At 45.0% G+C, this 15,340-nt stretch overlaps 1 protein-coding gene across 1 annotated transcript in view; it reads left to right on the top strand.

Moving 5' to 3' along the window:
• Positions 1-13,867: 13,867 nt before the first annotated feature.
• Tmem178b (transmembrane protein 178B) overlaps positions 13,868-15,340 on the top strand; it is a 375,806-nt gene continuing 374,333 nt past the window's right edge. The window contains exon 1 of the mRNA XM_038317805.1: positions 13,868-14,249. Within this exon, the coding sequence (XP_038173733.1) occupies positions 13,868-14,249 (382 nt within the window). The remainder of the gene's footprint in view (positions 14,250-15,340) is intronic.

The following is a 15,340-nucleotide window of genomic DNA, read 5'->3' on the forward strand; positions in this document are numbered from 1 at the left end:
TGGCCAATATTTTAGGAATATTTCTATCTGACTTTTACATCATAAATTAACCCGTTTCTATGATTTTGTATTTTACCATGAGGCTCATGGTTTACTGGCAAGGTTGTGGCTGGAGTCTGATGTCTTTCTCCTTCAGAGTCACATGGCGTCTCTTTGACTCCACCTACTTTCTCTCCATATCTCTCTTCAGATTTCCTGCCTGACTTTATTCTGCCCTGCCATAGGCCCAAAGAAGATTATTTATTAACCAATGATAATAAAACATATTTATAGCATACAGAGGGGAATCCCACATCACCTCCCCTTTTCTGTCTAAATGGAAAGGAAGGTTTTGACTTTAACATAGTAAAGTTAAAAATTACATATAACCAAAACAAGTATCAAGTAAAAATTATAGTCACAATATTTATATCTACTTTATCTTTTATTATAACTAAGGAAAACTATAATTATAACTATTTATTCTTCAACTCCATGAAAGACCCCAGAAGGATATAATATTACCTAAGTTAACAGGAAATACACTGTAAACAACTTCTAAAACTCTAGAATTCACAGACATCTCATTGCCTCAACAGTCACCCAAAGTTTTTCTGTAACGTTGCGGGCACCCATCTTCAGCCTACTGGACCATAGTATCTGGCATACTTCTCCATGAAGCAGGAAGTTGGAAGATCTGTTTTGTCATGTAATTGCAAAGTTCATTAGATACTTTCTTCAGACATTTCTGCAAAATGTCTGGCTGACTCTTTCATGAAGCAGGAACCCCAAAGGACAATCTCACCTTTAGGCAAGTTCAGCAATCAGTTTTCTGTGGGTCCTGCGTGTCCAGTTCATACAGCATACCATCAAGCAGTCCAGACAGTTTCTTGCCCAAATGACTAGCAAACTCCATAAGGAGCCTTTTTGATGCCCATCACTTCTTGAAGTAGATTGGTGCTGCCCGGAGCAGATGAGTCTCATTGTCATGAAAAGTCCTAAGTTCTTAAAACATTTTAAATGCATATTCTGTTAGTCCTGTAAAGGTTTGAAGAATACTTATCCATCTGAAATACATCTCTTTACATCTAGAGAACCTAGCTAACGTGATTACAAGCTTGACTACTGTAGATGACTATCTATTAACCTATTTGTCTGTCTGTCTTTCTTTCTTTCTTTCTTTCTTTCTTTCTTTCTTTCTTTCTTTCTTTCTTTCTTTCTTCTTTCTTTATTTTTTTTGGCTTTTCAAGAAAATGTTTCTCTGTAGCTTTGGAGCCTGTCTTGGGAACTAGCTCTTGTAGACCAGGCTGGCCTTGAACTCACAGAGATCTGCCTGCCTCTGCCTCCCGAGTGCTGAGATTAAAGGAATGTGCCACCACTGCCTGGATAGTCTGTATTTCTTAATTATACATTACATTTTCAAATGAGCTATACAAACACAAATACCTTAATCAAGAGCAGAAATGTACATATAATGAAATTGACCTTAAATTTGCATCAATAAACCAAGATTCATACCAATGCAAAGTATTCATCTCTATAGCATATCCCCCTTCAAATGTAAAAAAATTATAAAGAATCATTTAGAGAATTTGGGCATTGTTCTCTAGACTACTTCCCACTGATTGGGAGTGTTGTTAATCAGGTCCTTCATGGGGTATCCTGTGTAGTAGGTCCATCTCAGCCAGCAGTCCTGAAGCTGTCATGGATATTGGACCATCTGGGACATTGCTTCAGGGTGTCTTATTTGAACAAACCATATTAGCTGGTAAGGAATCCACAGCTTTCTAGCCTCTGTGGAAACAAAAGCAGAATCTTTTTTCCAAAGTAACATATCCTTAGACTCAATTTTGAAGTCAAGGCACCTTTAAAATATATATGTTGGTTTGGCTTAATAGCTCCCAGAATCAAATGTCTCTCTGTAGTCAAAAAATTAAAAGAAAACATAATAATAAACATAATCCAGACTCTCTGTGTATGTTCCATCTTTATGTGACTTATTTTTCTTTACTCCTTTAATCTATGACTATTATTATATTATTATATGATTGTTACTATCTCTTTAAAGACTTTGTTTTATTGTTTTAAACTATTTCTTTTTATAACTGTCTATACTTTTTTCTCTCTTTCTCAAGCCTACATTTTTAAAAAACACACTGTGTCTCATTTAGAGGTCTTTTATGTCTCAATCTGTCCTATTGTGTATCTGAAATCCTTTCCTGACAAGGAACATTTCTAAAAAATTATTTTTATTAAGCCGGGCGGTGGTGGCGCACACCTTTAATCCCAGCACTCGGGAGGCAGAGGCAGGCGGATCTCTGAGTTCGAGGCCAGTCTGGTTTACAAGAGCTAGTTCCAGGACAGGCTCTAGAAACTACAGGGAAATACTGTCTCGAAAAACCAAAAAAAAAAAAATTATTTTTATTTCATGTGCATTGGTGTTTTATCTCCATGTATGTCTATATGAGAGTGTCAGATCCTCTGGAACTGGAGTTACAGGCAGTTGTGAGCTGTCAGGTGGGTTCTAGGAATTGAACCTGAGTTCTCTGGAAGAACAGCCACTGCTCTTACCTACTAAGCATTTAAGAATGGTAAGCAGTGTGGTCGCAGCAGCCCTGGATGCTGGCTCTGCTTCTCTCAGCCTTTAGATATGGCAGAGGTAGTTCACCACCAGCTCTGGGATCACCAGGTGGGAGACATGTCACCACCTCAACTCTGGGAAGCAGTTGGCTCATGCCGCCACCAAGTAACTTGCATCATGCTGCTCACAAACCCCATTCAAGTGCTCAGCTTCCTGAAAGAGCCAGAGATGTTCACGCAACTAGCACAGACCAGGAAGCCTTTTTAAAGAAGCTGCACAGTTTTTTTTTTTTTTTTTTTTGCTGCTACTGCTGATTCAGGAAGTATTCTCTTAAAAGAATCATGTCTCTGCTTGCTCCTAGCAAACAGTAAATATGAAAAAAAAAACCCAGCTACCAAGAAGTTGTGCTTAAGTCTGTTCTTTTGTGTCTAGAATTCCTTTTCAAGCTCTCTCAGGTTTTATGTGGATGTAGTTGCCCATGCTGGTGCGCCATTTTGTAGGCAGAGACTGCTCAATAGTTTCCTGGTTGCCCAGACCCGAATAATAACACAGAAACTATATTAATTATAATTATGTTTGACCAATACAATAACTTAGGCATATTTCTAACTAACTCTTACATCTTAAAGTAATCCCATTTCTATTATTTTTTATTTTACCATGGGTTTTGTGGTTTACTAGTAAGGTTCTGGCTGGCATCTGGCATCTTTCTCCTTCAGCAGCTAAGCTACATGGAGTCTCTTCGACTCTGCCTACTTTCAATTTCCCACCTGGCTATATTCTGCCCTGCCATAGGCCCAAATCAGATTCTTTATTAACCAATGGTAATAAAGCATATCACAGAATACAGAGGAGAATCCCACATCACCAACCTTATTTAGGAATAGTGTTACTGTTCATTTAAAAAGTTAAGAAGAAAAAAAAAAGAAGAGGTCCTTCTGGAGCAGGATGGGACTCAGTCCCATTCAGGCGATGTCTTTAGTGGTGATGTGATGATACACGGGAGAAGAGAGTATTGTGACACGCAGAGGTGAGACTGGAGCCAAGTGTCTATAAACTGAGGAATTTCAAGGATTGTCAGCAATCAGCAGAGCTAGACTAGACAAATGGGCTTCTGTTCCGACACCCTGAGTGTGGGCTTGAGCTTCCAGAACTGTAAGACAACAACTATCAAATATTTTAAGGTGTGTAGTTCTTGGGATAGGAGCCCCAGGAGGGGAGTACTTCAGCCTTTGCACAAGAGTTTTTGTGAGCATAAGAAATGTGTCTCTTTCATATTAGCAGCTACTTCAAATTGCCCTCCTGAGTGGATGCACCAGTTTACACCCCTACCAGATATGCACGGCAGTATTTCTTAGTGTCCTAGGCAACAACACTTCCCAGCAACAGATTTATCCATTCTTCTTCCGTCTGATGGTGAGATTAGTATTTAAAAAAATCACATTCTTCAGATTACTAACAAGGTTGAGTTTTTCATATGTTATTTTTCACTTGATTGTCTTCTTCTGTGACTTTTCTCTGTATAAATGCTGCCCATTTGTCTGCTGTGGTATTTGTTTTATTCCTACTAACTTGAAATATTTCTTATTTCAGGAGATGATCTTATTAATTTTAAACTCTTCTGAGTTAAGGGAGAGCTTTTATATATCAAGCAACTTTGTTGAGCTTCTAGCAAGATGATCAAATGTTATTTATCTGGCCTATTGATACGAGACACCTGTAATTGTAAGAACTTTAAAAAAGGAGAGCAGTTAAATATTAATGGGTGGGGGAATGATGTGAGGCTTTTGGGGAACATGTGTAGAGGGTGTGAGTGGAAGTCCCTTAGAAAACAGGCAGGAGTCTGTGTAAGCTCTGTACAAGCAGGATGTAACTACTGAAGAGTTTTGAATAAAGGATAATTTGAGAAGATTAGCGTGGTAGTGTGGGAGAGGGAGAAGAAAAAAAAGAGAGCCAAGAGAGGACTTAGATGCCAGATGTGTGTTTTTTATTGTGATGACCCCAAGGAATGTAGTGATGATGCTTTTTGTCCTGCCCGGCTCCTGCATGGCTAGCTTTTGCCCCGACATAACATCACACAAACTGTATTCTTTTAAACACTGCCTGGCCCATTAGTTCCAGCCTCTTATTGTCTAATTCTCACATCTTGATTAACCCATTTCTAATAATCTGTGTAGCACCACAAAGTGGTGTCTTACCGGGAAAGATTCAGCATGTCTGACCTGGTGGCTGGCTTCATGGCGACTGACCCAGAGAAGAGAGGCATGGTGACTGCGCGAGCCATCTGCCTCACTTCCTTCTTCCTTCTGTCTACTCCACCCACCTATGTTCTAACCTATCAGGCCAAGCAGTTTCTTTATTAATTAACCAATGAAATCATCAGATAGATAGAAGACACACCTACATCAAAGGAAGAAGAAAAGAAAGAAGCTGTACAAACCAGGATATATCTGTGATGAGCTGAGACTTAGACAAAGCCTCAGAAGGATGAGCTATCTGTTCAAGCATGATATTAGCATCCCCCAGACTTGGGAAGCTGCTTTGGAAGGTGTAGCAAGTCTTTCTTTGTCCCACCAGCCAGCTCTCAAATTACAAGAGGGAGACTTATTATTAATTATGGAAGCCCAGTTGATAGTTTAGGCTTGTCTTTAGCTAGCTCTTATAATTTAAATTACTCCACTTTTATTAATCTTTGTACTGCCACATAGCTCATTTATCTCATCTACACACCGTCCACCCTGCTTTCCCATGTCCTCTGTTTCTCTTCCCATCTCTGCCCTTCTTCTTCCAAGCATTCTTTGTACCTGGAAATCCCACCTAGCCATTGGCCATTCAGGTTTTTATTAAACAAATCACAACATACAAAAAGATTATTCCATGACTTTCCCCCTTTTTGTCTAAACAAAAAGGAAAAGAAAGGTTTTAATTCCAACATAGTAAAACTACATATGATAAGAACAATTATCAGGTAAGAATTACATTCTCAATGTCTAGTCCATGTGTATTTGGCAAATTCAGAGAAAACCCTTCATTAACTATCTTCTCTGGATGAGTTCAGAGTTTTGGACCTAATTTACTTTCTATCATGACTGAGGAAAATTGTAACTATAACTATCTAGTCTTCAACTCCATCAGAGACCTGAGAAAGATATAATATTACCTGAGTTAACAGAAAATGCAGAGCAAGCAACTTCCAAAACCATGAAATGACAGAGCCATCTGAATGCCTGGACAGTCACTGCAGGGTTCTTCAGTGATGTTAGGGCACCCATCTTCACCTAGGGGCCTAGAATATCTGGCAGACTTTTCTGTGAAGCAACAATTTTTGAAGGATTGTCTTACCCTGTCTTGTTCAATAGTTCAATAGTCACTTTCTTTCATGTTCTGCTTGTCCAATTGGGAGAGCACACTCTCAACAGTCAAGGCAAGGACAGTTTCTTGCCCAAATGGCTAGCATTTGCCACAAAGAAAGCATACTCCAGAAGTCTCTTCGATGCCCATCCTTTTATGAAATAGATTGGTACTGCCAGGAACAGACATGTCTCATTGTCATGAAAAGTCCTATGTTATTAAAACATCAAAATGTCATATTTTATAGGTCTTTGAAGTGCTTGAAGACAACCTATCTATTTAAAATATATCTTTGTATGACCTTGAAAACATACCTAACATGACTATAGGTTTTATTGTTATAGATGCCATATCTGTATTTCTTTATTATCCTAAATGGCTTTCAAGGTCTAAAACTTCACATTACAGTTTCAAATGATCTGCATAAGTACAACATCTTAAACAAGAATAGAGACATATATGCAGTATAGCAAAAACAACCTTAAATTTGTATCAATATACAAAAATCCATACCAATATAAAATATTTTAGATTAGTTGTTGTTCAAAAGCAGACTCAAGAATCCACCCCTTTTTTCCATCCTTTTATACTATATCCTCCCCCTTTCTCTTCAGAAAGAGATACCTGAATCTAATCTCCTTTGTTCAGTTTTTTTCTGACCATGACCAAAAACAATTTGTGACCAACCTCCCTAACAATGACAAACACCCATAATTCATCTAATGACCAAAACCACCCACCCCACCTCTTGGAAATGTGGGTGTTGTCTTCTCTAAACTGCTTCCTGTTGTCTGGGGTTCTGGAATCTTTGGCAGGCCCTGAGAAAATTAAGATAATGGTAAAGTCTGTGAGATTGTAGATTCTCAGCCAGCAGCCTTGAAGCTGTTCTGGATACAGGACTCTGGGGAAACTTCAGAAGAGGCAGTCTGAGAGGCTGGATCACCAGGGCCACCAGCTTTCATTGGTGTCTGGTCTCCTTGCTCTGAAAACACATAAACTTTCAAAGGTAACATACATATCTGCGTTAATACAAGTATGGACTGAATATTGTACACAAATCAGCCGAAGATGATTTTTTTTGTCCTATGTTTGAGCAGGTAAATTATACATTACCTGTCTTGTAGTTTGTCTATGTTTATTTCTTTATGCCTGTAGCCAGGATTTTTCTCCCGATAAAATTTGATTTCTATTAACCTTGAATGAATTCACGTTCTTTCGTTTTCTGTGGAAACAATAGCATAGCCTCTTCCCCAATGTAACATACTTTTTGAGTTCTATTTTGGAGTTAAGTCATTAAAAATATATAGGTTGATTTAATTTAGCAGTTTTATAATCCATTGTCTCTCAGAAGCTATTGTTTACTCATTAGTAATAAAAAATTTTGAAGTCAATACAACACCATACAGCATCCAGACTCCATGTGTATTTTCCACTTCTATGTGGCTTTTAAAAATTATTTATAAGCAATTTACTTTTTCCTCAGACTATCTATACCCATTTTATTTTTCTTAAGTCTACACACATTTTTAAACACACTGTAACTTGTTAAGAGTTTTTCCCCCACCTGAATCCACTTTACTGATTATCTAAACCTTTTTTAAGCTACATGAGCAAGATCTTAAACCACAGCACAGTTTAGCTGATGGTGTGCTGCCCACAGGCAGCGACCAGGAGACGTGCATCTCTGTATCACACATGAGCAGCTACAGGACTAGGAAGTCACATTTGGCCCCGTTTTTTGCGTTTTTGGACCCCCCCCCTTTAAAAAGCTTTCTCAGATCTTATGTGGAAATATGTGCTCCATTTTGGGTGCAATTTGCAGGGAGTCTTTCTCTGTTCCACCAGTCAGTTCCCAAACTATAACAGGAAGACATATTATTAATTATTGAAGCGTGGCTGTTAGCTTGGCTTGTTTTTAGCTAGCTCTTATAACTTAAACTAGCCAATTTCTGTTAATCTGTGTGCTGCCCTGAGGCTGGTTTATCTCATCTATGAACTGTCCATCCTGCTTTCCTGCTTCCTTTGTGTCTCTTCCCATCTCTGCCCCCTTTTCCCAGCATCCTTTGTGCCTGGAAATCCTGTCTAGCCTTTGGCCATTCATCTTTCTATTAAACCAATCAGAGTGTCACTTCTTCACAGTGCGCAAAAAGATTCTTCCACAATAGGAAGGACCAAAGCTCACTTTGGAGTTACACACAATGTCCAAATTGTGCAGAGCTAATTATAAAAACAGAGATATATCTTTAACTCCAGTACATAGTGGGCAGAAGCAGGTGGATTTTTAGGAGTTTGAGGCTAATTGGTTTACATAGGGAGTTAGTGAGTTCCAGGACACCCAGAGATACATAGTAAATCTACACACACACACACACACACACACACACACACACACACGCCATTCCATGGATGAATTCCATGAATGATATATATATACATATATATATATATATTTACCAAGTTTGTTTTGTTTTGTATCTAGTTGCCAATGTGAAGGAGAGAATTTGCAGACTGTGGGTAGAACAAATATGGCAGCTGAAGACAGTGTGGAAGGTGTGGTCTTAGTTAACTTTTCTAGTGCTGTGATAAACACCATGACCAAAAGCTACTTGGGGAGCAAAGGGTTTATTTCATATTATAAATTGTAGGTCATACTCCATTACCGGGAGAAGCCAGGGCAGGAACTCAAAGCAGGCACCTGAAGGCAGGAACTGAAGCAGAGGCCACGGTGGAATGCTGCTTACTGGCTTGCTCAGCCTTCTTTCCTGCAGCACCCAGGATCACCTGCCCAGGGATGACATCACTCACAATTTCCTTTGCTCTTCCACACCAATCATCAATCGAGAACATGCCCTGCAGACTTTCCTCTAGGCCAATCCTATAGAGGCATTTACTTGGTTACGAGTCCTTCTTCCCAAATGCCCCTAACTTGTGTCATGTTGACATGAAAACCAGCCAGAACAGGTGTGAAGCAAGTGTAGGACAGCACCTCTGCTCCCGGTGGACTGCTTTCCAGGAAATGAAGAGGGCCTCTGATGATATCTCCACCTCTGACTTAGAGAAAGCTGGCAGAATATGAACATTGCTTCAATCAAAGGCGTGTGTTTGAGTAAACAGAGCTCTTAATTTAAAAAAATGTGGATTCCACAAACTTAAAATCAGTGATCCTAAGAGAGCATAAGATGATGACGTGGGCTCCTGCAAGGAGAAGTGGGGTGCATTTGAATTCTACACGGCTCATGTAAAACCGTGACAGGATGCCAGAGTTCCTTCCTAGGTGTACCTGACAACCGGATGCAGCACATGGAAAGAAAGGGCAAATGGAAACTCTCTAAGCCCCCTTTCCATGGAGAAAAAGTGACTTCATGATGACAGATACCAAGTATGAGAAGGATGGCTATATGGACGATGGATCTGATATGGTCCCTAGGTCTCCTAAAGGCAAAGGTAAGAGCCAGTGGCTGGAAGTTAGAGGGATCTGGAGTCTGACTCAGTATAAAGAAGAGCTGTTTGTGCAGCCAGATAATCTCATAAGAGAGTGGACTGCTTGTCCAGAGATGGACTTTGCCATCGTGGCAAGTTTGGAAGCTGAAACTGGTCATTCACTTTCTGGGAAACTCTCCCGAGATGCCCACATCATTTTATGTTTGACTCTGGGGTCACTTCTGATTTTGAGGTTTTATGACTTTATGACAGCATCAGTATGAGTAGGAAGAAACTCAAGAAAGAAATGCTATAGCTAATAGGGTAGAGGAGTTTGAAGCTAGATTGTAGAGTTAAAAAGAATAAATCATAGTGGGGTATGGAAGCCAATAGCACTTGGAAGTTTGGGGCAGGAAGACTAAGTTCTAGGCCAGCCTGGGCAATCTAGTGTCATATTGTCTCAAAAAAATAAAATTGAAAAAAAGCTGTGTGTGTGTGTGTGTGTGTGTGTGTGTGTGCGCGCATGTATGTGTGTCTGGGGATGTGGTGGGTTGAAGAGGAATGATACCAGAGACTCATATATTTGAATGCTTCATCAATAGGAAATGGCACTCCTTGAGAAGGATTAGGAGGCGTGACCTTGTTAGAGTACAGGGAAGTATGTTACTGGGGCTGGGCTTGGAGGTTTCAAATGCCCAAGCCAGTCCCAGTCTCTTCCTGCTGCCTGTGAGTTCGGATGTAGAGCTCTCAGCTACTTCTGCAGCCATGGTTTCCATCGTGATGATAATGAATTAGACCTCGGACACCGCAGGCAAGTCCCAGTTAACTTTCTCTTTTTAGCTTGAGTTGCCTTGGCCGTGGCATCTCTTTCAGGGCAGCAGGACACTGTCTAAGGCAGGGGATGTAGAGCACCTGCCTAGACTGTACAACAGAGAGCCCAGCAGAGCGCTCTCTCACACACAAAGATAACAACAACCACGGCAAAAAGACAATGCTGTGTAAGTGGGCAGGGGTGGGGCACACCTTTAATCTTAAAAAAAAAGTCTAGATGAAGACTCCATCACATTTTTAGCCTTAGGCATCCGTGTCGTTTCCATGACATATGGCTACACGGCTGCTCAATTACAATGACCAGGAGGACACCAGCCATCACCTTTTATAGGAATTTTGTGTTTTCACCAAGGACAACAACTTCAAGATAGAATGTTCGTGGCGTTCAGGAAAGGAGAGGGTCGTATCCCACTAGGTCCACTTCCTAGGCTGGGCTTGAAACCCTGAGGACCCTGGGAGAGTGGACAAAGCTCATTTTTGAAAGCAGGCCTAAAGGCAGGGGAAACGTTAAAAAGTGGAGGAAGAAGGGACTATGGGTGGGTTGGGGTCGTTTGAAAAGAGGAACATGTGTGCTTTTATGCATGCCCGCTGCCAAAGGTGCTGAAGACTGGAGAGGGAACTGAGAGACCTGGGTTTCCCACTGACCTTGTTTGTAGGTTCAGCTTCCTTCCTGTTTGTTCTGTGCAAGAACCCTAGTTGTCGAAAAGCACTTCCGCTCTGCCTTAAGGAAGAAATAGCTTTAGAAATGTAAGGTGTCTGCACATATGCCAAGTGCTTCTCTCTTTTCAAGGACACAAGTAGGAAAACTGATGGGAGGAGAAGGTGGGAAGACACTGTGGCCAAAGTTGCTCAGCTCCACCAGGGCATCCCGGGAAACTCTGAGGATGATGCACACTAGGGCACACGCCTGAAACTTTTAGACCAAGCAGGCATCCTAAGGACTGTCTCGGCATGAAGTAAATCCCACTACAAAATTCAAGGCTCAAAAAAAAGAGGCACGCCCCTCCCCCCACTAGATGGCACTGAAACGCCTTGTTCCCGATTTTCAAAATGCAGAGAGGAAAAAAAAAATTAAAGACAAAAAGAATATGGTGGAGGTGCGTTCATTTCGACTCACAAGCCCTGCTGTGCAAAGCTGGTCCCTAGCATTCTTCCTCCCCCAGGGCAGCTCTTTATCCCGCAGTGGGGGGACCCTAGGCTTTGGAGAGAGGGTGAAACCGAAGGGGGAGCTTTAGAATGATAACCCTAGTGTGTGGAGCTGGATGGGAGGCTCCCAGCCCTTGCGGCTGTCTCACGTGAGAGTAGTAGGGGGCGGGGTAGGGTGGGGACGAATCCGTTAGCCGGGGCCCACCCCTTCAAGGTCTGGAGTCCGGTCCCACCTCAAAGAGGCCCTGCAGAGGTTAAATCCAGCGGTCATGAGATCACTGACAAACCCTACACCAAGGTTGCTTTAACTCTCCCTCTCCTCCAACATATCTACAACTGCCTTCTCCACCCCATTGTGATTCTCTTCTGGTCTTAAATGGACCTTGCTGTCTTTTTTTCTTGCTGAAGAGTCAGGGCAGGTGTGTGTGTGTGTGTGTGTGTGTGTGTGTGTGTGTGTGTGTGTGTGTTGTGTCGGGCGCTGGCTTAGGCTGGCTGAGAGACTCACCGCTGCTCTCTGCTCAGCTCCAGGTGGAAATCACAGTAGCTAGTGTTTATGGCTTTCTGGGGGAAAGACAAAGATTAAACGAACGGGAGACACTAGCGGCTGAAACGCGGGGCACAGGGGTTCACTCAGAGCTCGTTGAAGACGGTTCTCTAAACCTTCTTTTTTAAAAAAGAACTGTGGCGAGCTTAAGGGAATTTTCCACGGTCAAAAGAAACAGGAGACGTGGGCACCAACCCTAAATTTACAATAATACACATAAACATGCTACATGCCACATATATGTATATGTGCATAAATATGGATGTGATGGAGTGCATACCTACCTAGACACCATTCACTTGCCTGGCCAAAGAATAAGGCTCAGACATTTCATGCCTGGGAAATTGGTGCGGTTCAACTTTAAGAAGGCTAGAAAAATAAGAGATGAGGCTCACGTTGCACGGATGACATCACTAGCTTTTGGCTGCGCGCTCCGTGTTCTCGGCTGTGGGTTTTAGCCAAGGCTGCAGCGCCTAGAGGCCGAGCGAGTGACAGCGGCTTCCTAGGGCGCCCACACCCGGGCAATGCGATTTCTGGAGCCCCTGGGGCGCAGGCTGGGCTCTCGCTCCTCGCGGGCGTCGGCTGAGCCTGAGAGGCCCGGAAGCCTCCGCGGCTCGAGGAGGAGATAGGGAGGGTAAGCTGAGGTACTGAGGCTCCCTACCCCCCCACCCCTCTCCCCATTCACCACAGTGCGGGGAGCCGGATCGCGGGACGCCGAGGCCGGGACGGGATCCTCTGCACGAGGCCGAGGGACCCCGCGCCTCGTCGCCTGGGTGGGCTGCGAAGAAAATGGTGCAGTCTGAGAGTGGCTGACCCCAGCTGGCCAGAGCAAGCGGGTGCTGGACTGCTTGGGCTCAGGTGGCAGCGAAGGGGGCGGGTTGCTTCGAGCAGCCGGGTCCTGGGTTTTCTTCGTGCCCGCAGCATTTGCTTAGCACCTGGGCAGCTCCCACGCCGGGCTGCGGGAGACTAGGTGAAGTGAGGCAGAGGGGATCTTGGAGGAGGCTGGGCGTACACATTCCAGGAAGAAGGAGCTGGAAAGAGCAGAATGACACCGAGAAGGCTGGCGACTGGGCCGGCTGCGCGCCACCCCTGAGCGACCTGTCCATGGTGTTGAAGGAGCTCGGAGAGCCCGGGGTGCGCCCTCCTCTGTGCAGCCCGCCCCTAGCTCCTGGCAGCTGCCGCCCAGTCTCTGCAAACCCCGGGCCGGGAATAGTCGCCTAACGCCGCCTGGGTGTCCCCGCTGTCCAAAAGCTAGACAGTCTGAATGGCGAGGCCAGAGGCAGGCCACCCGGGAGCTCGCGGGGAAAGGCTGTCCGAGATCGTGCGTCCTCGGGCAGTTCACCTCTGAGAGCACGCGTGGGCCAGCAGGAGCCAAGGACCTATTGGTGATCAGAGAACCGAGGCTTTGAAAAGGCCCGACGCAGAGAGGAAGAACAGTTTCGGGCGCACATCCCCGGCCTTCGGCTGCAGATCGAAAAGGGGAGAGAGTCCAGGAGAACGAGATCCAGGGCAGCCGGGCGCGGGCGCGATCCATTCCTTCGGCGGAGTGCTGCGTCCTCACACGCCCTCCCTATCATTCCCAGGAAGCCAGGACAGTCACTTCGGTCAGCAAGCTGCACAGAGAAACCCAGCAAATCCCACCGCGGTCGAGAGCACTTGGTATTTAGTTTGCGGTTGCCGGGCCGCGCGCCGAGGCAGAGGCTCAGGACTGTCGCCTCCTGAACGGTGGGAAGTGGCGGTGTTGAGTTCGCCACCACCGGAGAAGGCTGCACCAGCCCGGAGGATGCTCAGAACCCCGCGGGAGCCTCTCCGTATCAGAACTTTATAGGCTGCCCGCCCCGATCCCCGCAGTCTCCCGGCTCCGTACCCGCAGGTGGGGGCCAAGGGGTCGCCGCGGCGCAGATCCCCTCCAGTCCCCACCCCCAGCTCGGCCGCCCTCCGCTTTGTTCCGGGCGTGCAGAGGGAAGGCGAAGCTGCGGCGGATCATGCCCATGGTGTAGCCGCCAAGCGGAGGCATGGCTGCCGGAAGGTTACTGCTCTACACGGGGCTTTCGCTAGCGCTCTGCGCCCTCGGCATGCTGGCTGTGGCCATCTGCTCCGACCACTGGTACGAGACGGACGCCAGGAAGCACAGGGACAGGTGCAAGGCCTTCAACACCCGCCGGGTCGACCCCGGCTTCATTTACAACAACAACAACAACTTGCCTCTGCGTGCGAGCCGCTCGCGCCTGGACCGCTGGGAGGGCAAACTCCTCCGGGCCCGGAATCGCCGGCAGCTGTTCGCCATGAGCCCGGCGGACGAGTGCAGCCGGCAGTACAACTCCACCAACATGGGCCTCTGGAGGAAGTGCCACCGGCAGGGCTTCGACCCAGAGATCGCCGCCCTTATCCGGAAAGGTAAGCTCCAGGAGCGAGGCGTGGCGCTGCAGAGAGCCCGGCGCCTCTAGGTAGGCCCTGCAGCCCCTCGCCTCTCCTGATGGCCACAGGCGACAGCATCTCCTGGTTCTGAGTGGCTCAGTTAGCCAGGCCTGACTGAGCCTTGGCATGGGCAGAACTTGCCTCTCCATAGCTGTAATAGATTGTGGTAAAGGCTTCACTCTCTTTGCTCACCTGCCGATTTGCTCTTGTGTATCTAGATTCTCATGGAATCTCCCGGACCATTTTTATTTTTATTCTTAAAATCCAGAATAATGCTTCATCAGCCTTTGAGAAGGAAGGGAATCTCCAATGCTGTTTCTGGAGGAAGCCCTTTAAGGGTGATGTGCCAGGGGTAACTGGTTCCGAATTTTAATCTCTGTTTTAGATGTTGAACTGCTTCGAGCAAGGGAAACTGAGGGTGGGGGGGGTGTCTCCCAGAGAAGGCCGTATGGACCTCAGAAACATTTACTTAGCAATGCACTGTAGAAGTCATGCTGTGGGTATTGGCCATATAAGCATCAAGAAATTCTAGCCCGTTCTTACAGTAGCCCAAGGTGGCTATGGAGCAGCATTCCATTACAGTACTTAACTTCTTCTCTTGGAGAGGTGGACCACAGAAGTGACGGTCGGTTTGCAATGATTATCAGCAGTCTCATAAGCCCCCAAAGTCAACCTGAGTGGGCATACCAGAAGGAAGAAATACTATTTTCAGATTTATATGAACCACTCAAGGCATAGAAAACAGATCATAAGCAAACATTTGCTAATAACACTTGATATTTGAATATGGTCACATGCCTAGGAAAGTCTGCTTGCGTGATGCATTTTGTGAATCCTGTATATGTTGGGAACTGTCCTGTCTCATCAGTCCTCTGAGATACTGTTCACTGTCATGCGCTTTGCTGTCACTCCGAGGCGGGGACCGTGTTCTTTTCTATGACGGCTGCACCCTGGGAAGATGTGCAGATTTCAGACCTTGCTTCTCCCCCCATCTGTCACTCTCTCGACTGCTGAGTAGCTGACAACGGTGCTAATATTTGCAAATGTGCCGAGACATAAAGCGATTCTTA

Source organism: Arvicola amphibius, chromosome 2 (genome assembly GCF_903992535.2).
Source record: "Arvicola amphibius chromosome 2, mArvAmp1.2, whole genome shotgun sequence".
NCBI lineage: Eukaryota > Metazoa > Chordata > Mammalia > Rodentia > Cricetidae > Arvicola > Arvicola amphibius.